Raw genomic sequence first — 26,922 nt, forward strand, 5'->3', positions numbered from 1 at the left:
AGGGGATGTCCGCGCAAAACAGGTTAAACAGAATAGGGGATAGTTTGGAGCCTTGTGGGACACCGGCTGTGACGGGTTTACTGGCAGAAAGAGCAGAGCCAACGCGGACCCGAAGGCTTCTGTCTGTGAGGAAGGACCTGATAACCCCAACTAGAAAGTGTGGGATGTTAAGGGCGATAAGTTTGGAAATGAGACCTTCGTGCCAGACTCGGTCGAAGGCTTGTTGGACGTCAAGAAGGAGCATGGAAGTGTGACGCCGCTTGTTGAGGTTGTCGGAGATGTGTTCAGTTACACGAAGAAGTTGGTGTCCGGTGCCGTGTTGCCTGCGGAAACCGTGTTGAAAATCAGGGAGAAGGTTGTTTTGCTCCACGTGGTCTAAGAGCCGAGCGAGAAGGACGGATTCTACTACTTTGCTCAGCGAACTGAGCAGGCTGATGGGCCTGTAGCTTGAGGGAGAGCTGAGCGGCTTCCCTTTTTTGGGGAGACAGATGACAGTGGCTTCTTTCCAGACCAAAGGAAAGTGATGGAGCCGCATGATGGCGTTTGTGATGTTGCACAGTGCGGTTATGTGCTTTGGTGGCAGGACTTTAAGGACTCTCTTAGCAATTCCGTCAGCGCCAGGGGCTTTTCTCTTTTTTAGAGAGCGTATAAAGAGAAAGATTTCTCGTGGGGACGTGTGTTTGTCGGAATTCAGGGGAACGAAGTTCTGGGAGACGGCTTTGGTACGCTCGTGAAAGTCGGCAAGATCCACTGGGCTTGGTAGTGGGGAGCACTGGAGACACAAAGAGTCTGCGAAGATTGCAGCTTTTTCTTCGTCTGAGGAATATGTGGAGCCGTTCTGTTTAAGAGGCGGAAGATGGGGAGCTCTGTTACGAAGGGAACGGATCACTTTCCAGGTGCTTCGTAGATGTTTTTCTGCCAGAGCGATATAGTCGTCGAAGGATGCGCTGCGGAATTCGGTGAAACTCCTCTGTTAGGGTAAGGATTGTGTTTATATATACGCTGAAAAAATTCATAACAATTCAACAAGCACTCTAGACTCGACTTCGAAGCCGACAGTTTTACAGCTTTATATATATATTATTATCGAAAAGTTATTTATTATAGTTTTTATTAGCTTTTTAACAGATGTAACTNTGTTGTTTTTAAACAAATATATTACTTTTAACCAATTGTGGTTTTGACTTCAAATCACACTAAAAATTGGGGAAGAATTGTTAATAGCATTATTTAAATAATGTTCCAAATAATTAAAAGCGTTGTCAAAGCATGATGTGCCCTATTAGTGATTTTTTTTACATGTATTTTTCATTTCGTTGATAAATTTCGACTAAATCTCTAAATTGTTTCAGTTTTTTCATGATAATTATGCTATTTACTATTATTTGTTAAATATATATAGGTAACACATTATACCATACTTTATTGATTTACGGTGACGTTTAGTTAACAGATAAAATTCAGTTTAATTAATTACATTTAATCAAACTGAATGAAATAAAAAAAAAAATGATAAATGAAAACGGATCAATTTCTAAAATCTTAAAATTAAAAGATGTTGCGGGACAAACAACTCGTGCACTAAGATAAGCGGAAAGTAAATATATATAAAAGAGTTTGAATTCTCGAAGAAGTCACGACGATGTTCACGATGATGAAGCTCATTGCTCTTTTAGTGTTAGCTATAGCGATTCCTAGCTATGCCCAACGGGTAAGAGAAACATTTTTCTATTATAATTTTTGCAAGTAATTATTTAAATCGTTTGCGCAAGAACGACTGATTTATGCTTTTATTTAAGTAAATTACGCCCAAAGGTGAGCGCGGTTTTTATGCTAGATCGAAACTATAGCCATTTTTATTTATTAACCTTTTACTAACTCCCTTCCTAATATTAAATGTTATTAAATGTATTAACCGAAAGTGTTTTGTTTGATTGCTTAGCATCATAAAGTTGTGGTAGGAAAAGACATCACTAACGGAGTGAGCATTGTTGTGATCATGTTTTATTGTTTGGGTCCAGGGTTCGCGGCTCATATTATAAACAATTGAAATTAAAATAGAATGATATTCGTTTCTTCCCCACATTTTTCCAACGCGAAATGCTTCAAAACCAATTTAGGGTATAAAATATTATGTTTTAAAAAAATATACAAATGCTGCGTCTCCTAATATAGGGCTTCTTCTTTTTTTTTAATAAATGTGTGTCTCGAAAACATAATCGCTAACAACTCGATAAAGCAATAAATAAATAAATGATTAAAATCAGTGCTAATTCGAAAACAATTCAAAAACGAAATTATAAATACTATAATCAAGGAAGGGTTGCTATGTCGATGTTATTTGACATCATGAGCGTGTCATAGCAGTCTTTGACCAATACGAAGAATCTTCTAAACAGAGAGTTAATTTAATTTCCAAATACAGGCAGTTTTCAAATCTGCGCTGTCGATACTAGGACAAAAATTTAATGGTCATAACATGTAATTAGAATGTACACAACCAAGAACAAACCCGCATGTATAATTTAGACCTGTTCACTTTTCCCATTTGTTTTCTACCACCCCAAATAAGTCAAAATTGGAAATTTATTATTAACGATTTTAATTAAAAGAAAAAACCATCCGGCATGAGGAACCCTACAATGGTTACCCACTTCCAGAATATTATACAGGACCGGCAGAAACAATCTATCATGTTATTATAGGCAGAAATACTACCTAAATGTAAAGAACGAGACTGATATTTGGTGAATAACATAATGTTACTTGGTTTTATTTTTTTCTTTGTGAAAATTACATCTCTGAGATAACCAACGCCCTTTGTGATGTATTAACGGAATCGACTACGGAAAATGCCCTCTACTTTTAACAGCATTTTAAGTAGAAGACACTTGGACCTCTTTACTGATGCAACACCAGAATCATTAAGTTGGAGACCTCTGAAACAAACATTCGTCTGTTGAAGCACTCCCATAGCAAAAAAACCAAAGCACTTAAATCGAGAGAATGTTTTCAAAACGTTAGATGATATTGCTTGCAAACGCCGTTATTATCATGTTTCGAAATTCGCTTCAATAACAAGAGCGCGATGCGCCTTTAACCAAGGCTCATGTTGCTAAAATGACACCACACGCTCCCCACTTGATTGTTTGGCCGTACGAGATACCAACCGTAAAAAGTGATCGTTTCTGCCGAACTATACTAACAAAAGATGTAGATCATTACGATTTCATTGTAAGAAAAGCATGTTGCTTTGTTGGTTTTCATTCGCAGCAACAACATTTAAACCGTTTAATAAATTGTGATGAAATTTTCAAAACAAAATTTTTTCACTCTAAATCGTAAATCGATCGCCTTTGTGGCATTTCACTCACACATTCAATAATTTCAAGCCGAGAAACGTAATTCTATTTGGCGTTTAGGTTCCTAACAGGTAGTGTATTTCGAAAAACAGCGGAATTGTTTTCGAATTATTTACGGAATTAATAGCATTTGGTGACATATCAACAATTTGGTGATTAATTAAGAACAGGAAATGCCTTTTCTTTAAACATATATTTTAGACAAATCTATTTCTTAATTTTCTAGGCTAATTACATAACTACAGGATTTGGATCACCAGTTTCCTATAAGGATGCATCCCTTACAGTTGGCCGTCGTGGACCAATGCTTTTGGAAGATACAGAATTTATCGATGAAATGTCACATTTTGACCGAGAACGAATACCGGAAAGAGTAGTGCATGCTAAAGGCGGAGGCGCATTTGGTTATTTTGAAGTCACCAATGACATCTCTCGGTACTGTGGAGCTCAGGTTTTTTCAAGAGTTGGAAATAGAACGAGAATCGCAATACGGTTTTCCACAGTTGCTGGTGAAAGAGGATCGGCCGACACCGTACGAGATCCACGTGGTTTCGCCATCAAATTTTACACACAAGAAGGAAATTGGGACCTTGTAGGAAATAATCTTCCAGTATTCTTTATTCGGGACTCTATTCTATTCCCTAGTTTTATTCATTCCCAGAAGAGACAGCCGTCAACTTTTCTTCACGATGCTGACATGCAATGGGACTTTTTCACTTCGAGACCGGAATCAGCTCATATGTTACTATTTCTGTTCTCCGATAGGGGAACTCCTGATGGATTCAGATTTATGCACGGTTTTGGAGTTAATACTTTCAAACTCATTAACGCCACTGGACATCACTTTTATTGTAAATTTCATTATTTGAGTAATCAGGGTTTGAGAAACTTAACTGCAGCAAGAGCTCAACAACTTCAAGCCGAAGATCCCGAATATGCTATAAGAGATTTGTATAATGCAATTAGATCCGGTAATTATCCATCATGGACGCTGAACATTCAAGTGATGAACGAGGCGCAAGCACAGAATAGTAGCTTTAATCCATTCGACGACACGAAGGTATGGCCCGAATCTACATATCCCTTAATTCGAGTTGGTCGATTAGTATTGAACGAGAATCCTACGAATTATTTCCAAGATATCGAGCAAATGGCGCTATCCCCATCACGAATGGTGCCTGGAATCAAACCTTCTCCCGATCGAATGTTACAAGGAAGACTATTTTCTTATCCAGATACTCAGAGACACAGATTGGGTCCCAACTTTCTTCAAATTCCAGTCAACTGTCCTCTCTATGTCCGAAATTATCAACGAGATGGTCCAATGTCTTACAGTAATCAGGGAAATAATACAGTTTATCATCCTAATTCAGTAGATTCTTTAAATGTCAGTCAAAGGGCAGCAGTATTAAGTCCAGCGTATTCCGTTAGCGGTGATGTCTCCAAGTACGACAATGGAGGCGAAGATAACTTTGCTCAAGCTAGAAACCATTACCAGAATGTGTTAGATGAACCAGGCAGGGTAAATTTAGTTGCAAATTTGGGAAGTGCACTTTCCTCTGCATCAGTGAGATACCAACGACGAGCACTTGACATGTTCGGCAACGTTTCTGCAGATTTGAGGACCCGACTTCAAAGAAGACTAGGGTTACAATAGTAATCTTCATTTACGCAATTGTTACAATAGTTTTTATAAAACATATACCTATGTTTGTAACTGCAGTTAAATAATATATAATTTGCAAGACAATTATTATTGAACTTGTTTACCATTTTGTCCTTTGCGTTCCATTCATTTGGAAAAGGGAAATATACAGTGCATCTTAAATACATGTATATATATATATGTATATATATACACACATATGTATTTAAGATAACAATTTATATATATATATACCATGATTTTTTGAAAGTGATAACTAAGGTAAAAAGGGAATAAAACTGGCCCAAGTGATCGCCCTTGATTGCAGCTAGCTGGAATACTTGTATAAAGACAACATAAGAGAATAAGCTATACAACAGTGGAGAAAACAACACCAACTCAACACAACATACAGAAGGTGTCCCATTTTAAAAAATCAAACCGAATATCTCCTCATGGGAACGACCAATTCAAAAATAATCTGTCTAAATTTTTTGGGTTCAATGGAAAGCATAGGATGGTGATGGTACAGTTTGACTTTGACTTTCATTGTCATTAAAATCTTAAATTCATTTATTTAAACATAAATTAGATATACACTCAGCTTAGTGTTTCAGGTTCGTTTTCTGAATGACCTTCTGTGGTTATTTTAACACAAAAAAAAACTACATAGGTAATATTCAATTATCCAGGATAACTTCACAATAAGGGTCCAGGTCACTACTAACTTCATACTTTACCCATTCTGACTAAGGAAGCTGGCGAGCGGTCGCGCAGGTACTTGCCCATTTATGACCTATTTGGTTAAGTCACTTGGAACCGATACACAAATAAGCTTTCAGTAGACGTGAATTATAGTATTAATACAGATAGGACAGTAGCGTACTAGAAAATAATCTAGAAACATAACTTACCAAAAAGAAAAAATAAACCTATTGCTTTTGTTTTATAGTTAGTTTTCACATTCACTGTCCTCGTTGGAATCTCTATCACTGTTACCAACATCAACAATTAGTTGTTCTGTTTGTATGTCTATTATTTGCTCACTGATCCCTATTTTTAAATATTTAATCTACGCCCCTGATTAGAATACTGAAGAAAGAGGGCTGCATTCGTTATACCTAAAACTGCCTACTTTTGCCACCGGGCATCCACGCCATTTTAAAATTTCCGCCAGCTTCCAGCGTCAGGCCTGTAGCTATATCTGAACGTGAAATGTTGTGAATCAACAGTCATCAATGGGGGTTCCCATTTAGGAAAATTGATTTGACATTCAGATGATTTTGAAGATGAATGTAAAGGTAAAATTGTAGGTAACTATCCGAAGTAACCTTTCGAACCCAAAAACTTTTATCAAGGTTGTTTTTAGATTGGTCGCCCCAATCACAATATATTAAGGTGGATTATTTAAATTCCGATACATTACATAAACCTGAAAACAATTTATAGTGAGTATGGTACAAGTTGTTGGAAGATAAAACACTAAAAGAATTTAAACAATTGTTCAAATTCAAGTTACATTTACCTGCCTATTCCTTTAAGCCTTAATCTGAAAATTTAAATATTAACAATATTGTTGGTTTATTGAAATATCGTATGCAGGTAATTTAGGTGTAAGTTTAGTGTATCGATCCTTTACAGGTAAAATTTCTTGAAAATAGTTGCAGACACGCTTACGTTTATACACAAGTATTGAAGTAATATTTGAAAAGTAGTTATCACCTTCACCCCCTGAAGGGAGGTAGTGTCGGATTTTTACCGACTAAAGCCCCTCCTCGAGCGGGGAGGTAAACCCTGTGGATTTTTCATCCCCGGGAGACAAGTGGAAAGCTGGGGATTAGGGATAGGGTTGAGATGGGAAAGTGTTGGTGGACGGGAGTATTGGGGTGGATACGGGAGTAGGTGGTCCACCTCTGATGTGGTGAGTGGACTCTCGCGCTAAAGAGCGAAACTAGGAAATAAGTTTGAGCGGTAGAGGGCGGCTCATTGTAGAAGGTGACAGGGCCTTCAGAAACGGTCGTTGGGTTTCGGTGCGAAGTTGGGTGGCCTGACACTGTGGCCCGAAGATTTGCCGCGAATGTGGTTGCAGCCTCGGGGAGAGAAGGTAGACCGGTTTCAATCAGAATTTGGATGTTTCTGACGAACCACGGGTAGTTAAGTGCGGAGCGAGGAATCCGCATGTATGTACCTTGTAAAGGTCTTAGGCGATGGGGAAGGGCGCAGCCCCAGACGGGAATGGCATAGGAGTAAATGCTCCTGATAATTGCGTTAAACGCACGGATTTTGGTCTGTTGGGAGATGGTGTTGTTTCGAAAGAAAGGTTTAAGTGCGATGAATGCACCCAGAGCCTTGTTGCGTGTCGCTTTGATGTGGGGCCGCCAGTTTAGGCATCTGTCTAAAACGACGCCTAGGTACGTGACAGAGGTGCTCCATTTGATGGGGCGGTTGTTGACAATAATGGAGGGAGGTTTTCGGAGCCTACGGGAAAAGAAAATTGCTTCCGATTTGGTCTCGTTAATGGAAAGTTTCCATTTCCGATACCAGTTTAGGAGCTGGGGGAGAAACCTATTGATTCTTGCCGTGCATTGGAGAATGGTACTTGAAGAGTTTATGATAGCAATGTCATCAGCGTACAGGGCAGTCAGAATTGAAGTGTGGGAGGGGATGTCCGCGCAAAACAGGTTAAACAGAATAGGGGATAGTTTGGAGCCTTGTGGGACACCGGCTGTGACGGGTTTACTGGCAGAAAGAGCAGAGCCAACGCGGACCCGAAGGCTTCTGTCTGTGAGGAAGGACCTGATAACCCCAACTAGAAAGTGTGGGATGTTAAGGGCGATAAGTTTGGAAATGAGACCTTCGTGCCAGACTCGGTCGAAGGCTTGTTGGACGTCAAGAAGGAGCATGGAAGTGTGACGCCGCTTGTTGAGGTTGTCGGAGATGTGTTCGGTAACACGAAGAAGTTGGTGCCCGGTGCCGTGTTGCCTGCGGAAACCGTGTTGAAAATCAGGGAGAAGGTTGTTTTGCTCCACGTGGTCTAAGAGCCGAGCGAGAAGGACGGATTCTACTACTTTGCTCAGCGAACTGAGCAGGCTGATGGGCCTGTAGCTTGAGGGAGAGCTGAGCGGCTTCCCTTTTTTGGGGAGACAGATGACAGTGGCTTCTTTCCAGACCAAAGGAAAGTGGTGGAGCCGCATGATGGCGTTTGTGATGTTGCACAGTGCGGTTATGTGCTTTGGTGGCAGGACTTTAAGGACTCCGTTAGCAATTCCGTCAGCGCCAGGGGCTTTTCTCTTTTTTAGAGAGCGGATAATGAGAAAGATTTCTCGTGGGGACGTGTGTTTTAAGTCGGAATTCAGGGGAACGAAGTTCTGGGAGACGGCTTTGGTACGCTCGTGAAAGTCGGCAAGATCCACTGGGCTTGGTAGTGGGGAGCACTGGAGACACAAAGAGTCTGCGAAGATTGCAGCTTTTTCTTCGTCTGAGGAATATGTGGAGCCGTTCTGTTTAAGAGGCGGAAGATGGGGAGCTCTGTTACGAAGGGAACGGATCACTTTCCAGGTGCTTCGTAGATGTTTTTCTGCCAGAGCGATATAGTCGTCGAAGGATGCGCTGCGGAATTCGGTGAAACTCCTCTGTTAGGGTAAGGATTGTGTTTATATATACGCCGAAAAAATTCATAACAATTCAACAAGCACTCTAGACTCGACTTCGAAGCCGACAGTTTTACAGCTTTATATATATATTATTATCGAAAAGTTATTTATTATAGTTTTTATTAGCTTTTTAACAGATGTAAGTACACTATTTACACAATACAACTTTTAAAAGAACACTTTAAGAAAAATTTAATAATGCAACTATTCAGACGGTTAGCATCGGTTAATTAATTCCCGAATCAATTATGTTTCTCTTCGCTTGTTTTCTGGATCCGCGACAGTGGCTCTTGTCTGGTTGCTGATTTTGGAAAGCATACATAGAATGCAGCTAACAATATATATATATACAAGCACTATTCGACAGCCGAATGCTCCAGCCGTTCATATCTACAGCCGACAACCTTTGCGTTAAATTGTTATTTATTTTTCAGGTTTAACAGCAGTAGACAATCACCGAAAATCACTTACCGCAGAAAGTCAAACCTTTTGTCCCAAACTTCAAATCCTATAGAAGGGACTGTGAAAACTTCCGTTGCGGTGGCGTAACCATCCTCGTCAAGAACTGTTTAAAGTCCATCTCTTTAGCCACGAATTTATTAGAAGCAGTTGGCAGTGAAGTCTCGCTAACACCCGGCCCTTTCAGAATCATTTCCCTTTACACCCCCCATCAGATCTAAATCTTTCGGATTTCCCCCTTCTCTTCCCTATTAACCGCTTGACGACCTTCGCAGGCGGCCCCAATGCAAAACGCGCCTGCTGGGGCTGCCGACACACTAACAAAAGGCATTTCCCTTGTTGCCAAAGGCCTCGACCTCAACCTTGCCGTTGAAGCGCCCCCAGATCCTACGTACCTCCCCTCCACCCATAATCAATTTCCTGACATTCTTGATATTTTCGCCTTTAAAAATGTCACTCTTTCTACCGATCCGACCGTTCTCGACGATTTAAGCTCCGATCACTTTCCAGTCCTAATAGAAGTCGGTCGCCCAATCCTCAACCCACCAAACCTTAAAACTTCGCTTGACTGGTTACGTCTCCGCTACACTCCACGACCTCCCGTCCCTTCTCCTCCCCAGAGAAACACCTCACCGAAGACAATCTTGCCGCTTTCTTCGAAACCTCCAGCCGCTAATACGAAACGGCTCCGTATTTACTTTAGATGAGGAAAAAGCTGCAATCTTCGCAGACTGTCTCCAGTACTCCTCACTTAGCAGCTCTGGTGACCTTGCCAACTTTCACGAGCGAAACAACGTCGCCTCCCAAAACTTCGTTCCAACTGTTCTCGACTTTAAACACATATCCCCCGTGAAATTTTCTTCACCATCCAATCTCTGAAGAAGGGAAAAGCCCCTGGAGCAGCCGGAATTCCCAACGATCTCCTAAAAGTTCTGCCATCAAAACACATAACCGCACTTTCCTAATCGGGGTTATCCGTTCGTTCCTCTCTGACAGAACCATAACCCTCCGTGTCCTCGTTGGCTCTATTTTATCCCCAAGCAAATCCGTCACGGCCGGTGTCCCCCAAGCCTCCAAGCTGTCACCTCATCTATTCAACCTTTTCTGCGCAGATATGCCGTCCCATCCCTCGATCGTCACAGCTCTCTACGCCGAAGACATCGCTCGAAAAAATTAACAAGTTTCTGCCTTTGCTATGGAAACTCTCCATTAACGAGGTCAAGTCGAAAGCAATTTTGCATTTGCTTGCAAACGCCGTGTGTAGCGTTGTTATTCTACAGAACACTGTCATGGCGAAAGCACATCCTTGCCACCTGTTCCAAGGCTCTAGCCATCTTTATCTCCCTCAAGCCCTTCTTTCAACAGCTCCATCTCCCATCAAATAAAAATCCGTGTGTCCAATGAAATTATCAGAAGCATTTGCTCCTACGCCACCCCATCTTCTTCTTCAAGACACTTACTTGCGGATTTTTCGTTCCACGTACAACTATCCCTGGTTCATTATTTAAATTCTGAAAGAAAGTGGTTTAGTTCAGTCCCCGAGGCTGCAGTTAGGTTCGCGGCTTATCTCCGGGCCTCAGTATTAGATCACCCAAACCCGTCTATCTCGATAATCCGACTTCGTCCCTAAACCAAACGACCGTTTCAGAGGGCCCTGCCACCTTCTACTCTGAGCTGCTTCCCTTCCGCTCATTCGCAATTTCGCTTTTTTGGCGCGAGTGCCCACCCAACTCATTCGAGGTGGGCCATCGGCTCCCATTTTCGCCCAATGTTTCCTTCCTATACCTTTTCCCCTACCCGCTCTCAACCTCTTCCCATTGAACCTTTCCTGGGATGCATAACCTCCGGTTATTTTGCAAATATTTAGAAATTCATATAAAAACGGTAATCTATGTACGTATATCCCATTTTTGCCGTTATTCACGGGAAAAGTACAATATTGTTACGTAATCACCATTCTAACAACGGACTAATTATTAATTAATTTCTATTTCACTATTACAACACACTTCTTATTTCGTTTTGGAAACTGACTGTTTTCAATTTGCGGTAACTATTTGCAGGCACATGACATCTAGAAAATCTGGTCTTCCTTTTATTGTGTGTTGGGTTGCCCACACGCGACAGTATGCTGAGAAGTATACACGTGACACTGCCCCCCTCCTATAATTATTGTACCTATCAGTTATATCGCCCCTGTAGGGAGCAAGCTGGTCAAGACGTACGACCTTCATTTCTGTCCGACGTCCCTTTTACATTCGTTGGACAACGTCGTTGATGTGTCGAGTAACGGTGTATGGACCATCCCAAGCTTGTAGTTTCGAGCAATATCCCTTCCGTCTTGATGGATTATATAACCACACATTGTCGTCCTCATTAAACCCAGCAAAGTTGGCTTGTTCATCGTATCTGGTCTTCATGCAGTCACTTTCTAATCACAGCTTCGTTCTCATACCATTGTTGATGACGTCTAGTCGTTCTAGTAATTTGGGCACGTATTCATCTGTAGACACTGGAGAGTCTCCAGGGCAACTAAACATCATAGCCGCTGGTAGCCTGAATGTTTTCCTAAATAAAATGCTGGCCGGTGTTACTCCAGTTGTTGAATAGGTGTATGCGTTGGTCCCTATCAGATTGGTGGCTATTAACAGAGTTTCTTAAGTTAGTCTCCAGAGTAGCGTTAAATCGTCCAGCCATCCAATTAGGCTGTGGATGCAACGACGTACTCCTCGTTTTGGTAATGCCCACTAGTTTAGTAGCCTTATTGAATAAACGACTCGATGCTCCTGCCTCGGCCTGAATGGAATGCTCCATATCGTTTAATCCAGCCATTGACAAGCTTATCGGCAACAGTGTGTGCTTCCTAAATTGGCATGGCATATGCTTTGATTCACTTGCTAAAGTAATCCATGACGACTAGGAGTTACATGAGTCTGACGCTAGAAATAGTATTCTTACGTTCACCGCGATTCTCTCAAATGGCGCTCTCACGGTGTGCTGCTGTATTCATCCACGACTTTTTGTCGTTCGTTCCTTACTGACGGCGCATGTCGGACATTTCCTGCGCCAGTTTTTCAGATCGCTTCTACTTCTCAGTTAATAAAATCGCTCGCCTGCCTTCCTTAGTCTTTTTAAGGCTGAAATGTCCTTCCTCTAATACTTCTAAAATTCTTTTCTTCGGAAGTACCACTTAGTATTTGTTTCGTGATCCAAGAAAAGGGAAGCTTATTGGACTCAACAACTTTTCGTTTTTTGACTTAGGTAGTTCACATCTGCCCACGATGATTTTGAGGTTCCAATTCCTTTCCATCTCATCTTTGCTGTGGCTTTCGGTTGATGCTTTATTTTTCCAGAATCCGTCAACTGAATGGTGAGTAAGTTACAACAGATCGTTCATCGGCATCAGCTCTAAGACTACCAAGAATATTGAGATGGTTCAATCACTGTTGTTTATACATGTTCCCTGTAATGTCTTTGACTTCGTCTTGCTTCGCCCAAGGAACTCTAGATGGTTGTATGATGGCTCTTGCTGTTCCAGTATTGATACTGTGGTAATTGCTTGAGTTAGTGATGGTTAAGGTGATTGACTGTTTCACGAGTTCTGTTAAATGTCGGTTTCGTCTCAGGCACTTCTTCCCAGTCACAGTGATGGATTTCTGCTATAAACACCTGTAACTGTGCCTTTGCAGGTTTTTTGCTCGAAGTCCTTTAAATTGGCTAATCGGCAGGTGTTGAGGTTGCTTCACTTTCTATGAGCTTAGGCCCCAATAATGCCTTTTGTGTCAAGTCTGGATTGTCCGGTTCAACCACCTACAATAATATAATCCGTCGATGTCGTTGTCTATTCTTAGTGAAATTATCTATTTTAGATAAAAATTCAAATTTATTCAAAAATTTTCAAATAAAGCAATATAAAAAATAACATATTGTGCCATTTGGAAAAACGAATTCGTATTTGAAGTTTTTAAATTTTGAATTTTTTTCTGAACGCCCAGTATAAACGATGAAGCTCAATTATGCTTTAACTTTAGCTATAAGACACAGCCGTAATTTGTAGAAATTTTATTATTGTAGGTCATTTTTTATGGAAGTTATGAATTTTCATAAACTTCTGATATAACCGGAAGCGACCGACAGTTGAAATTATTTTAGTTAAAAAAATTATCCTCGATAACTTCTACTGCCAAATTTTCAGATCTCTTACACGCTTAGTTGCCCTAAAATGTCTAATGTAACACTCAGTTTGACGAACCCTGTATGTACTTATTATGTGTACACAAAGTTTTCACGTAACCTGTTCATTAAAAGGTTTTGAACTTGGAGTACAAGTAAAGATTTGAAAATGAGGCAAATAACCTAAAAGCTGACGCTATTTCTAATTAAAATATTTGAAATCGTCGGTCACTTACGGATATACCGTCGACATCAAATAGCTTATTTCAAATGGAATGCTATATTTTTTGACATTTTTAGATTCAAACTACTAATTTTTCAGATAGAGTTGTACAATTAAAGTCGACCTAAAAAGGTTTTCTGAATCTAAAAATGTCATAAAAAATATAGCATTATATTTAAAACAAGTTAGTTGATGTCAAAACCTGAAGTGACCGACGATTGCAATAACTAGAAAGATCGTCAGTTTTTAGGTTATTTGCCTCATTTCCAAATCTCTAGTGGTTTAAAAACAATCAATAAACGGGTTACGTGGAAAACCTTGCATGTATGTGTATATGTATATTTTTTTCTTCCCCAAATATATACCTGATGTATGTTTTATTTTCTATTTCGGGATATATTTCTACTATTACACTTTGCAGAGATGTGGAATCCATTAACATACCTACTCTCAACCTTATTATTTTCTATATTGTTACTTGTTCTATCTTCTTCGTGAAAATGATGTTATTTATCATTAGTTCTTGAAAATACGCAGGTAATACTTTATCCGCTACATTTTTTATTTACGCTAACATTTAATTAGTAGATAAAATTCAGTTTACTGTCATTAATAGAATTAAATAATCAGCGCCATTTTAATTACATTCAATAATTTCATAATCCAAGGTGTAGTGTCTACATTACATGTATGGAATAAAAAAGTAATAATAAACGGAATAATTTGCAAAAACTGAAAATTAAACTGTTGTGTGATAAATAACTCGTGTAACAAGATAAGCGGAATATATGCATACTATAGTAGGTATAAAAGAGCCAGAGCTGTTGAAGAAGTCACGATGATGTTCACGATGATAAAACTCTACGCTTTTTTAGTGTTACTTACAGCGATATCTAGCTATGCCCAACAGGTAAGAAAATTATTTTTCTACTTTAATTTATGAAAATGGTTAAGCGTCCTCTGGCTGAATTGTCTATTATAAGAAAAAAGTGGACTTAAAGTCACTACTTTGAAAATTCGCCGTTATTTTAATCATTTACGCAAGTAGGTCGAATTCATTCTATTATGTATGTAAATTTTGCCTAAATTCGGAAAGTAGTACGGCAATGATCCAGAGGGATTGATGACCGTTTTCAATGCATGCGAGTGAGATATGTTATAGTAATGTTTTTTTTGTTTTTTAACCTTTTACTAATTCCATTTTTAGTATTAAATCAATAACCGAAAAATGCTTTTGTATGATTGCTTAGTTAAAGAAGTTAAAACTAGCATGAACGAAGTGGGCTTTGACATGGTCATGCATTTTGTTTTTGTCATCGTTCAACGCTCGTATTATAAACAATTGAAATTGAAATAGAATAATATTCCTTTCTTCTACTTATTATTCCAGAGCGTAATGAACCAAACTCAATTCAGGGTGTAAAATTTTATATTTTAAATGCTATACTAACGTTTCCCCTTTTCTTTTTTATTTAAGTGGTGGATCAACAAACGTTTTTAAAATATAAAATTGTACACACTAAATTGGTTTTTTTCGCATTAAAATAGATTTGTTCAAAACAGAGATTCATTTATAGCATCTATTTTTACAGAGATAACATTTCGACCTTGTGTAAAAAATTATTTTATAGTGAATGAATTTAAGAACTTGTAGCGGTGCTTATCCATTTATCCGTTGGATAAGTGATGTGTTATCACTGCTTTTCTGCTTCAAACGTAATTTTATGTGGAAATTATTTCAGTAATATGTACTAAAGGTTATGTAAACTTAGAAATAAATAATAATTTAGTTTTATATTGCTAAATAGTATATAATTTGAACGACGTTTATAGGACGTCCGAAGAAACTAAGTCATTTCATGAGCATTTCGGTTGACCTATTAACCTTTTTAATTATCTACAATTTTATTTATTTTTGCAATTTTGTTTGACGCTATGGTTATACCTGGAGGTATGTAGTCAATGATTGTCAATTTCTTCGATATCCGAGGACAAAACGGTCGAAAATTGCTCAAATTGCAATCATTATGATGACAGAAATTTACCGGAACTCCCAAATTCCGAACTTATTTTATTTCTTCAGGGCGCCATAGTAGTCTCGATAAATTACTAACCAAAATGAAGAAGCCCCTAAAGAGCGAGTTGATTTAATATTCAAATATGGACAGCATATCACCATTTCCGTCACCGATTAGGTTGGATAAGTTTAGGTAAATGCCTTACAATTACAGAATAAAATTACGTTCGTAATATACATAAACAGCGGTTACTGATTAGTAATTCGTTGTGATCATAAATAAGATTATTGTTACAATGATTTCCATTAAGTTGTTTCATTATTAAGTACATTTTTACAACAATTTGCCATTTGTTTGGAACATTAATGGTTTACGTGGATACATGAATGAATATTCGTCATCAACATCATAAGGTCACTAGTCCCAAGACTGGTTGGATACGCACCTCCACTCTTTCCTATCCTAAACTAATCTTCGCATTTCCTTAAAACTAGAACATCCCACATTCTTAACTATTTGTAAACAGTAAACTAATCTAGGTCTACTTCTACTACTCCTGCCTTTGCTTCTAATATGTATTTGATTAATCCCTCATACGTGAGAAGGTATCCTATAAATTTATATCGCCTATTCCATATTGATTTCCAAAGCGACCTACCGTTTCTAATACCTCCTCATTTCTGATTTTCTCAGGTCCGCGATCTTAGTACCTCATGGGTAGAATTTAAAAAATTCAATTATAGCATCGTATAGGTCAGAAAAAGGTCAACGGTGGTCAATTAGTTTAATTAATTAGTCAGCGATAGAAAGTTTTTTATTAATCGTTAAAGTTTTCGAGGTCATTCAAAAAGTTTAGCATCTTATTCTATTAGGATAAGTCTGACCAATTATTATTTATTCTAAATGTCTCATAATGAGTAGATCGTTATCAGACAGATAAAGCTAACTTTTTCATTTTTTTACAATTATACATGTTATTGAATGACAATGCATGATTGAGTTGATTTAGTAATCTTTCCAGATGCCAAAATCGAAAATATCAAACGTTAGGTTAATTATTTATTATTTTATATAAAAAGAGATGCTAAAATTTCTGAATGATCTCAAAAAACTTTAATGATTATTAAACTTTAATCAATTATTATCATCTTCTGACCTATACGATGATATAATTGAACTGATTAAATTCCATTCATGAGGTGCTTAGATTGTGGAGCTGACCTTCTCTATCCACGGCATCCTCATCATTCGCCTACAACACCACATTTCAAACATTTCTAACCTTTTCTTTTTTGCTGCGTCCACGTTGCGCACCTGTACAGAATTGACTTTTTTGTTGAAGGCGACTCGACCCTGCGCTATCTTCTTTTTTATATCCCTTCTGTTCCTCCCATTCTGGGTTATCTGACTTCCTATATACCGAAAATCAGTCTCTTCTTCTAATTTTTCTTCTCTCTATCTTTATCTTTCAATTCGTTCTTTCCCTACTTTTTCTTCTCTTGCATACCAGTATTTTTTGTTTTATATTTACTTATTTTCATATAATATTGTTTTGTCAATACCGTTTCCATTTTATTTAAAGCTATCTCTAACTCCTCCTTGCTAGATGCTAACACTGCTATATCATCTGCAAATCTAAGCAAACTAATACTTTGCCCCTCTATATCTATCCATACAGTTATCCTGTCTATCTATCCCTACAGTTGTTTTGCCTACGTAGCTGCTCAAGTTACGTACAGTTGCTCTTTATACATTAATCATTCGTAGCTATTATACAATTAATTCATTACATGTATACAACTAAACTGTTCATTGTCCCAATTAAAAATTGTATTGAATCTGCAAAACATGAGTGATTAATTCATTTATTGTAACAACGAATACGGTTATTCTAACAAGTATTCAAGTTTGAGCAGAGAAAGAACTTCATTTATAGATATTATGAATATCTAAATTATTAACAGCATTAAGAAAGTTAACGAAAATGTTCGTAAAATGGTTAAGGTGTTTGTGCTAAGAATGAACTTCTATATACAAACAACAAATGCAGTTAATAAATCTACGAATAGTTTTATTAATTCCTCATTGTATCAATACTCATACTTACTCCTAACGAACGTTTTTATGCTACCAATAAATTGATTCGAGTTATAGTTGAGATAACAGTTACGAAAGATCGTTACTATAGTTGGTTAACAACTTTAAATCAGTTTGGAGTGCGATATTTAATTTTGTAATAAAAAATAAAAGGTAAGAAAAATATACGTACATATTGTAGATACCTATGTTTTATACAAATGTAATATTAATTTTCACAATTCTTACAAATACAATTGACATTAGGTTTTATTTTACGCAAATATTTTAACATTAATTTCTATTTCCAGATTGGTGTGGATTTAAATGTTTCATTTTATGATAGAGAAACTATACTTCGTTTCCTTTCTGTAGCGATGTGACCTTCAGTTTGACCGGCGCAAAGTAGAAAAGAACAGCACTAGGCCAGAAAAGGAAGGAGACAACTCTCGGCCAAATTCTTAACCGGTGAGCAGCGTATAATCCGTACAGTATTGAAAGGAAAATTGACCATTTATCCACTACAATTGCATTGTTCAAATGTGCTCTTATTGGTACTATTTACTACTGAAAATATCAACGAGATGAAAAACTATGTTTAATGAACAAGAGTCGAGAGTATAATGAGCTTTTTTCTCCCTACATACGGTTTTGCCAGCACGCATCCAAGACATTGAAAGGGGCATTTAGCTAGAGAAAGTAAATGAAGTATACTTCTTTTCAATTGGGACATCTACCAGGACAAATTAATTAAGTTCCTTGCAAACGAAAACTATATAAAGGATAAACAAATTAAAGGTCTGGTGGAAACAATTCAAAAGGACGGAAATATTTCCAGTAGTATGAATTTAAAATAAATTTTAAAATTTTGATAGAAAAGTTAAATAGTACTATGTGTGCTAATATGGTAATTATAATTACAGATGGAAAAACCGTAACTGTATTTTGGACGTTATATGGGTAAACTAACTGCTCGTGGTTTGTTGTTGATACTGTCACCTCTCAATCATCAGGGCAGTGGTTCGTAAAGTCAAAGGTTTTGGGTTCGATTCCTGGCGAGGGTGTGATAGCAGGAATCAGTTTTCTTCATTAATTTCGGATAATTTGTAGTGGGTGGAAATTGCATTAATTTCCCATTAATGTTTGAATATTAAAAAAATGAGATTAGCCTTTCGATCCCAGTGGAACATACTTAAGGATTTTCTACATTTACTTCCCGAATGAAACAGAAGAAAATATTACAACAATAAATACAAATCGATTTGGATTTTAGTCACCACTCACAAGTTTCCTAAGGTAGGTGTATTTAAAAATTTATTTTTGTAAGAATAATAGATATATATTTTTGTTGCTTTTATACACATAGGTAATGTCTTAGTTTTAATTTATCTCTTGTATTATTATTATCTCTTGTAACATTTTAAATATTAAACTTATATATATTTTCCATTCTGTTTAATTATTTTGTACCTCCCTTTATATACCTACGTACTACATTTACCAAAATTCATTGTAATTAATGCTCTCGGTTAACAAATTCATTATTCATTCATTGTCCATTGGCACAACAAAATCGTTTACTGGACAAATTTTTGTTATTCAATTTATCATCTCAACCAAATTTTTTATTGTATACTTCAGTACCGCCAAATACCCACAAGAGGGTGACACAGTGCCTTCATTTCGATTTTACAACAACTCCCTCTTTAGGAGCTTTTGGTAGTTTCGATTAATTTTTTAATTAGTGGTTTACATGTATATCACTTATGTAAGCTGCGTATACACAGCCTGTTTTGGTTCAAAAGTAAATGGTAATAACATATCATTACAATACACTCAATAAACTACACAGCCGCATGTGGACATTTAAACAATCTGATTAAGAGGAAAAACCTTGATGGATATCGAAAATTGGCGTAACGAATTTCTTTTTTCAATTTTCCAGGCTAGTGACATAACGACAGGCTTTGGAGCACCAGTTTCATATAAGGATGCATCCTTAACAGTTGGCCGTGGTGGACCAATGCTTTTGGAAGACACAGAATTTATCGATGAAATGGCACATTTTGACCGAGAACGAATACCAGAAAGGGTAGTGCATGCTAAAGGAGGGGGCGCATTTGGTTATTTTGAAGTCACCAACGATATCACTCGGTACTGTGCAGCCTCCCTGTTTTCAAGAGTTGGAGATAGAACGAGAATTGCGGTTCGCTTTTCCACAGTTGCTGGTGAAAGTGGGTCGCCCGACACCGCACGAGATCCACGTGGTTTTGCCATTAAATTTTACACACAAGAAGGAAATTGGGACCTTGTAGGAAATAATCTTCCAGTATTCTTTATTCGGGACTCTATTCTATTTCCCAGTTTTATTCATTCCCAGAAGAGACATCCATCAACTTTTCTTCACGATGCTGACATGCAATGGGACTTTTTTACTTCGAGACCTGAAGTAACTCACATGCTACTGTATCTGTTCTCTGACAGGGGAACTCCTGATGGATTCAGATTTATGCACGGTTTTGGAGTTAATACATTCAAACTGATTAACGCCACCGGACATCACGTTTATTGTAAATTTCATTATTTGAGCAATCAGGGTTTGAGAAACTTAACTGCAAAAGTAGCTCGACAACTTCAAGTCGACGACCCTGATTATTCTCTGAGGGATTTGTATAATGCAATTAAATCTAAAAAATATCCATCATGGACGCTGTACATTCAAGTGATGACCGAGGCGCAAGCACTAAATAGTAGCTTTAATCCATTCGACGACACGAAGTTGTGGCCCGAAGATGTATACCCTTTAATTCCAGTTGGCCGATTAGTTTTGAACGAGAATCCTACGAATTATTTCCAAGATATTGAACAAATAGCCCTATCCCCATCACGAATGGTACCTGGGATCAAACCTTCGCCTGACAGAATGCTACAGGGTAGACTGTTTTCTTACCCAGATACTCAGAGATACAGATTAGGACCCAACTTTCTTCAAATTCCAGTCAACTGTCCGCTACACGTCCGAAATTATCAACGAGATGGTCCAATGTCTTACAATAATCAGGGAGATAGTACGGTCTATCATCCGAATTCAGCAGCAGATTCGTTGAATGTCAGTGAAAGGGCAGGAGTATTAAGTCCAGCGTATTTCGTTAATGGTGACGTCTCCAAGTACGACAATGGAGGCGAAGATAATTTTTCTCAAGCCGCAAACCATTACCAGAATGTGTTAGATGAAGGAGGTAGGGTAAATTTAGTTAAAAATTTGGGGAGTGCACTTTCCTCTGCATCGGAGATGTACCAACGACGAGCACTTGACATGTTCGGCAACGTTTCTCCAGATTTGAAGGCCCGACTTCAAAGAAAACTAGGGTTACAATAGTAATCTGCGTTTACGTAATTTTTACATTACATTAAAAAAGAACTGAACGGTTTCAGAGTTCCCCTATTCGTTTTGAATGTTATTTATGTTTTTTATAAAAAATATGTATATGCAACAATAGTTAAATCATACATAATTTGTAAAATAATTATAATTAATTATATAAGACTTTTTTTAGTATCCATTAATTTGTCATACCTTGAAAAATAAAATATGCATTGCATCAAAAATGTGTTCGCAGATATTATCTAATTTTTTAAACTGGCGACTACGGTTGAGGGAATAAAATTCATCGAAGTGGCCGTATGTCTGTACAATTAAAACAAAAGAAAATAATAAGGTAAACAGCATATACAAACGGGCCCATTTTAAATAATCAACCTGAATATCTCTTCATAGCAGCGTCCACCCAAAAAATAACTTGTATAAACGTTTTGAGTTTGGAGAGGAAAATTTGATGGTGACAATTTCACCTTGATTTTGATCTTCAACCTCATTAAAAGGTTCAATCGATTGTTTTAAACCAAAGAGTCCACTTTTGAGTCCGGAATCGAAAAGTGAGTCAAATTCTACATTTTGATTGGTATTTGACAATAAGGATCAATGCTACTAAATTAATACCTTCGAAGATGAAGCTATACGAGAGTTTATGAGAGAAGTCACGTACACCTCACAAACACTGTAGTAACAACTGTAATCTCAATTTAAGCTTAGATTGGCAATGAATATAGTTTTCTTATAGCACGTTTCACAATTATGTTTCATAATTTTATTAAGGCAAAGCCCTTGGAATCGCATCTTCCCATAGGAAAAGTTCAACCATCGCTAGATTTCCATTAAAGGAGAGGTAGATTACCCCACTAGCACTGACCAGGAAACTCCTCTCAAAATTGTCGACATCTGCTTTTTAGGTTTGTGTTGAGCACATTGGTGTAAGGTTGTGAAGTTAACGGTCGTTCACCAAAAGCCAAGGGTGAATGTGGTCACGTCATTAGGATCGGAAGGAAGTTTATTCTTTAGCTCCAATACCTTCTTATGAAATTGAAGATGGCGCTAGCAGATTTTTCATGCTCTTTTGGATTTTGAAGAAACAAAATGGGATAAAAAAGTATGACATTTGAGTCACTTTCCTGTATTTTATAAAATACGAAATTTGCAAAGGTCTATGATGCTTTTGAAAACTATTAAAAAAATAACAAAAATTTTAGACATAGCCTGCTAATAACTAACTAGACATCCAAGAAAATTTAAGAAAATCTTAAATTCTGCGATCGCTTTTGGAAATAATTGTATGTAGTTATATATTTTAGGAAAGTCCACATTATGATTAATAAAAATGAAAATAATATAGAGGTTGTTCCGTTTAAAAGACATAGTCTTGCGTAATAAGTAACAAAGGGGAAGTGCTGAAAAAAACCAGACTACGCCACTGGATTTTACGGAACAAAATTTATATGAAGAACTTCTTCGATAAGTTTAAAGTTAATTGAGATGCGTGCGGTGCCTCATAGGTTCTATTTCTCCATTCCACCCTGTATCTCCAAAACTAAATGGGATATAAAAATTCCGCTAGCGCCATCACTAATTTTACAAAAAATTAGCATTCTACTACAACCGCAAAGTTAGGAGGATACCTCGCAGAGAGATACCCCGCAAATGTTCCGAAAATCTACACATACATTTTCACATATCTTTACATAATTACTAAATACTAGGGTGTTATCATTTTTGAGGCAATTTTGATTTTATAGGGATTCAAAAAAAATGTAGGAATGAGTTACAAAGATAGAAAAGTGATACTTAGTTTGCAACGTAATGAAGTAAATATTAGGAAGGAAGTCAAACAGGGATGCACACTGTTACCGCTACTTTTTTATTTATACATCGAAGACGCGATAAACATCAGTAAAGATAGTACAAGGTTAGTTAGGAGGGTAGAGGTACACCTAGATTAGATTACTGTTCGCAAATAGTTAAGGTTGTGGATTATTTTAGTTTTAGAGAAATGCTAAGATTAGCTCAGGATAGGAAAGAGTGGAGGTGCGTATCCAACCAGTTTTAGGATATGACGGTAAGGGATTCAAAAATCATCTCAAAAAAAATCTCAAAATTAATTATATGGTACATAAAAATCCAACGATTTAAAAATGATTTTGTATTTACACTACTAGACCCTTTTACAATTGGTATATGTGTTAATAGTGTTATGTTTTATAAAAAGTAAAAGTAACAATTAAAACGAATTAGAGAAGTCTGTGACCATATGATAGGCGCTACCATATCCCTAGTAGTGCTTGAAGTTGATACCGCATGTCTTCAGAAACGTTAGTGAACATGTCAACTGCCCGATTTTGGAGTTCATCCGATGCAGTGGCCAGCGCATTTGCCAAATTTTCAAGTAATCTATCCCTTTGTTCACTATCTAACACATTTTCGTAAAAATATCTAGCTTGAGCAAAGTTATCTTCGCCTCCATTGTCGTACTTGGAGACATCACCGCTAACGGAATACGCTGGACTTAATGCTGCTGCCCTTTGACTGACATTTAACGAATCTACTGAATTCGGGTGATAAACTGTATTATTTCCCTGATTACTGTAAGACATTGGACCATCTCGTTGATAATTTCGGACATAGAGGGGACAGTTGACTGGAATTTGAAGAAAGTTAGGACCTAATCTGTGTCTCTGAGTATCTGGATAAGAAAATAATCTTCCTTGTAACATTCGATCAGGAGAAGGTTTGATTCCAGGCACCATTCGTGATGGGGATAGGGCCATTTGCTCGATATCTTGGAAATAATTCGTAGGATTCTCGTTCAAAACTAATCGGCCGACTGGAATTAAAGGGTATACATCTTCGGGCCATACTTTCGTGTCGTCGAATGGATTAAAGCTACTATTCTGTGCTTGCGCCTCGGTCATCACTTGAATATTCAGCGTCCATGATGGATAATTACCGGAACTAATTGCATTATACAAATCTCTTAAAGCATATTCGGGATCTTCGGCTTGTAGTTCTTGAGCTCTTGTTGCAGTTAAGTTTCTTAAACCCTGATTGCTCAAATAATGAAATTTACAATAAACGTGATGTCCGGTGGCGTTAATCAGTTTGAATGTATTAACTCCAAAGCCGTGCATAAATCTGAATCCATCAGGAGTTCCCCTCTCAGAGAACAGATAAAGTAACATGTGAGTTGTTTCAGGTCTCGAAGTAAAAAAATCCCATTGCATGTTAGGATCGTGAAGAAAAGTTGATGGATGCCTCTTCTGGGAATGAATAAAACTGGGGAATAGAATGGAGTCCCGAATAAAGAATATTGGAAGATTATTTCCTACAAGGTCCCAATTTCCTTCTTGTGTGTAAAATTTGATAGCGAAACCACGTGGATCTCGTACGGTGTCGGCCGATCCTCTTTCACCAGCAACTGTGGAAAACCGGATCGCGATTCTCGTTCTATTCCCAACTCTTGCAAAAACCTGGGCTGCACAGTACCGAGAGATATCGTTGGTGACTTCAAAATAACCAAATGCGCCTCCACCTTTAGCATGTACTACTCTTTCCGGTATTCGTTCTCGGTCAAAGTGTGCCATTTCATCGATAAATTCTGTGTCTTCCAAAAGCATTGGTCCACGACGGCCAACTGTTAAGGATGCATCCTTATAGGAAACTGGTGATCCAAAGCCTGTTGTTATGTAATTAGCCTAAAAAATGAAGAAATAAGTGTAATGTATATGTGTACAGGGAAAATAATTTCTTATTAGTAAAAATCTAGATATTTTCTGTTGTTATTGAGTTAGCAAATGCCATTTATTCAGTACGCTTTGCCTAAGCGGTTCCGTTGCTTTTCAAAACATTATAATTTGTTGGAACCAAAAAAAAAAACAAACATTTATCGATTGTTTAGGGTTCGTCGTTTATAGGATGTTGCGGCCTAAAGGTCAAAAATTTATAGAATGTTTGCTATTTTGGAATTGACTAGTTAATAATTTGACAAATATTGTTTCGTTTCGTATATACGCCATTTATTGCTTAGGCCACGTCGGCTTATATGGAGTGGTATTTACATCCTCATTTTTTACATAGATAGTCATTCGGAGTTTGAAACGACTTGATCAGAGCTGACACCACGCGAACACATTCCACGTGTAGCGCGATCATTCACATATTGCGATGCAGTGCGCGGAAGTCTCTCTACCTACATAGCTTCTGAATAATATGGATGATTTCTAAAAAAATGCATTTAGTTAGATTCCTTATGTTAACAGTAAGGTTGTGGTAGCTGAATAGGAATAGTTGCTAGTATGTTGCGGGAAAATTTCATATAGTGACGATTTTGTGTCATCATGCAGTTCCTTGTGCTCCCTGATTATCTGTTAACTTTTTTTCTGTGATTATGACATTAGTAGTAAATCCCGTTGGAATACGTTGTGTCTGTTTATATGTCCATCTCTCAGTTAAACAGTCAGGTAGATTAAGAATATTAAATGATGGAAGGAGATAAGTCTTTATTTTTCAATTATTCGTTAATATCTTTTAAACCCCTTAATAACGTAGAATGAAATTTTTCGCAAAGCTCTGGTCCGGGGACATACGTATAAATCGATCGCATTTATGGCATTTTATTGATCTTTTCCGTTTCTCTGCAAACGAATAGTATAGTGCAATTTTAAACCGTGCACGTCCAACCTGCTGTTAAACATCCAATTGAAAGTTGCGAGAACCTGGGTGTTTTCTTTTAGTCAGAATTTTAAATTAAAAATAGCCAATTTTAATATATTTTGGTGGTACTAAACAATTGCAAAGAAGTAGGCGGCTTTACATAGACGTTTACACACTTCTTTTGTTTGTCTCATACAGCTGATTGATACGTTTTGTAAAGTTTCAGCCAACAAAAGATATTAACAAATGAAAACGAAAAAAATATTTTGTCTTGCAATCAAATTGTATGGATCCATCTGCTCCAATCATTTAATATTTCGCAATCAGGTTACTATTACAAGATGAAACTAATAAGTGATTCTATTTTCGATATCTAGAATGTTCTCTTTTAATTAGAATGTTTAATTAAAAATTGCGGTATTCGACGTGGTAGAAAACAAAAGCAAAAATGTGGGCGAGACTAATGTCCCTATTCAAATGTATATTTGTTTGCATACTTTCAAATGACAAGCGAGGTCCATTACATATGTACTTATAGGTAGTTGTATACACATACATACTGTATTCATTAAGGCATACGTAAAGTACAAAATTATTGAAAAATGTTATAGGTTAAGTGCTACGTTAAGCTTAAGTTAAATTATGCTAAGTTGGTTTCCGAATTTGGACTAAATTTACATAAATGAAAAATAAATCCATCGCGCTTTCTTAAACGATTAAAGTAATGGTGGACGCTTATAGTGGAATTAACAGTTAATTCGGCAGTCACTATTTCAATAAATGAAAAAAGAGAAAAGTTGATTTTCCTTACCTGCTGGGCATAGTTAGGTATTACACCAGCCAACAATAAAACAGCAGTAAGTTCTAGCATTTTGAACTTGATCATGAATTCTTCAACAGCCCTTCTGCTTTTATACTATTTGCTTTTCTTATCTTGTTACACGAGTGGCTTGTGCTGCTGCACTTTAAAACTTTTGCTTTTTGAGAATTATTCTGTTTACAATTATTTATCTTTTTTTTTATTATTTATGACGTATGTGCGATGTAGTTTTGAGATATAGAATCATTAAACCTAATTAAAAAAAATTTTGAATGTTTTAAAATATGTAAACTAAATTTTATCTGTTAAGTAAATACTTATCACCGTAAATCAATTATGTGTTGTACATACTCTTAACAATAGATGATAAATCACATAATTGTCACAATAAAGTTGATACAAACATCCTGTCCTGTCAGCATTGACGATTTGGAAGTATCGATCTTAATACG

At 37.2% G+C, this 26,922-nt stretch overlaps 3 protein-coding genes across 5 annotated transcripts; 2 read left to right on the plus strand and 1 right to left on the minus strand.

Moving 5' to 3' along the window:
- Nucleotides 1–1,607: 1,607 nt before the first annotated feature.
- LOC108733967 (catalase-like) lies at nt 1,608–5,112 on the plus strand. Its single transcript, XM_018465336.1, has 2 exons — nt 1,608–1,711; nt 3,589–5,112. Exons 1-2 carry the CDS (start codon nt 1,643–1,645, stop codon nt 5,017–5,019), a joined length of 1,500 nt encoding a protein of 499 aa, XP_018320838.1. The 5' UTR covers nt 1,608–1,642; the 3' UTR covers nt 5,020–5,112.
- A 9,177-nt stretch (nt 5,113–14,289) lies between these two features.
- LOC108733969 (catalase-like) lies at nt 14,290–21,148 on the plus strand. 3 transcript variants are annotated; one of them, XM_018465337.2, is made up of 2 exons: nt 14,290–14,425; nt 19,555–21,148. In XM_018465337.2, exons 1-2 carry the CDS (start codon nt 14,354–14,356, stop codon nt 20,986–20,988), a joined length of 1,506 nt encoding a protein of 501 aa, XP_018320839.1. In that variant the 5' UTR covers nt 14,290–14,353; the 3' UTR covers nt 20,989–21,148. The 3 variants fall into 3 exon arrangements, with proteins under 3 accessions (XP_018320839.1, XP_018320840.1, XP_018320841.1); XM_018465338.2 differs by lacking the exon at nt 14,290–14,425 and adding an exon at nt 14,534–14,661; XM_018465339.2 differs by lacking the exon at nt 14,290–14,425 and adding an exon at nt 15,704–15,725 and having other exon boundaries at nt 19,555–21,146.
- A 1,978-nt stretch (nt 21,149–23,126) lies between these two features.
- On the minus strand, nt 23,127–26,564 carry LOC112904174 (catalase-like). Its single transcript, XM_025973583.1, has 2 exons — nt 26,462–26,564; nt 23,127–24,692 (listed from the first exon to the last, which is right to left on the minus strand). The coding sequence occupies exons 1-2, from the start codon at nt 26,534–26,536 to the stop codon at nt 23,262–23,264; spliced, it is 1,506 nt and encodes a 501-aa protein (XP_025829368.1). The 5' UTR covers nt 26,537–26,564; the 3' UTR covers nt 23,127–23,261.
- Between the last annotated feature and the right edge of the window lie 358 nt (nt 26,565–26,922).

The sequence above is a fragment of the Agrilus planipennis genome, unplaced genomic scaffold (genome assembly GCF_000699045.2).
Source record: "Agrilus planipennis isolate EAB-ADULT unplaced genomic scaffold, Apla_2.0 scaffold43, whole genome shotgun sequence".
NCBI lineage: Eukaryota > Metazoa > Arthropoda > Insecta > Coleoptera > Buprestidae > Agrilus > Agrilus planipennis.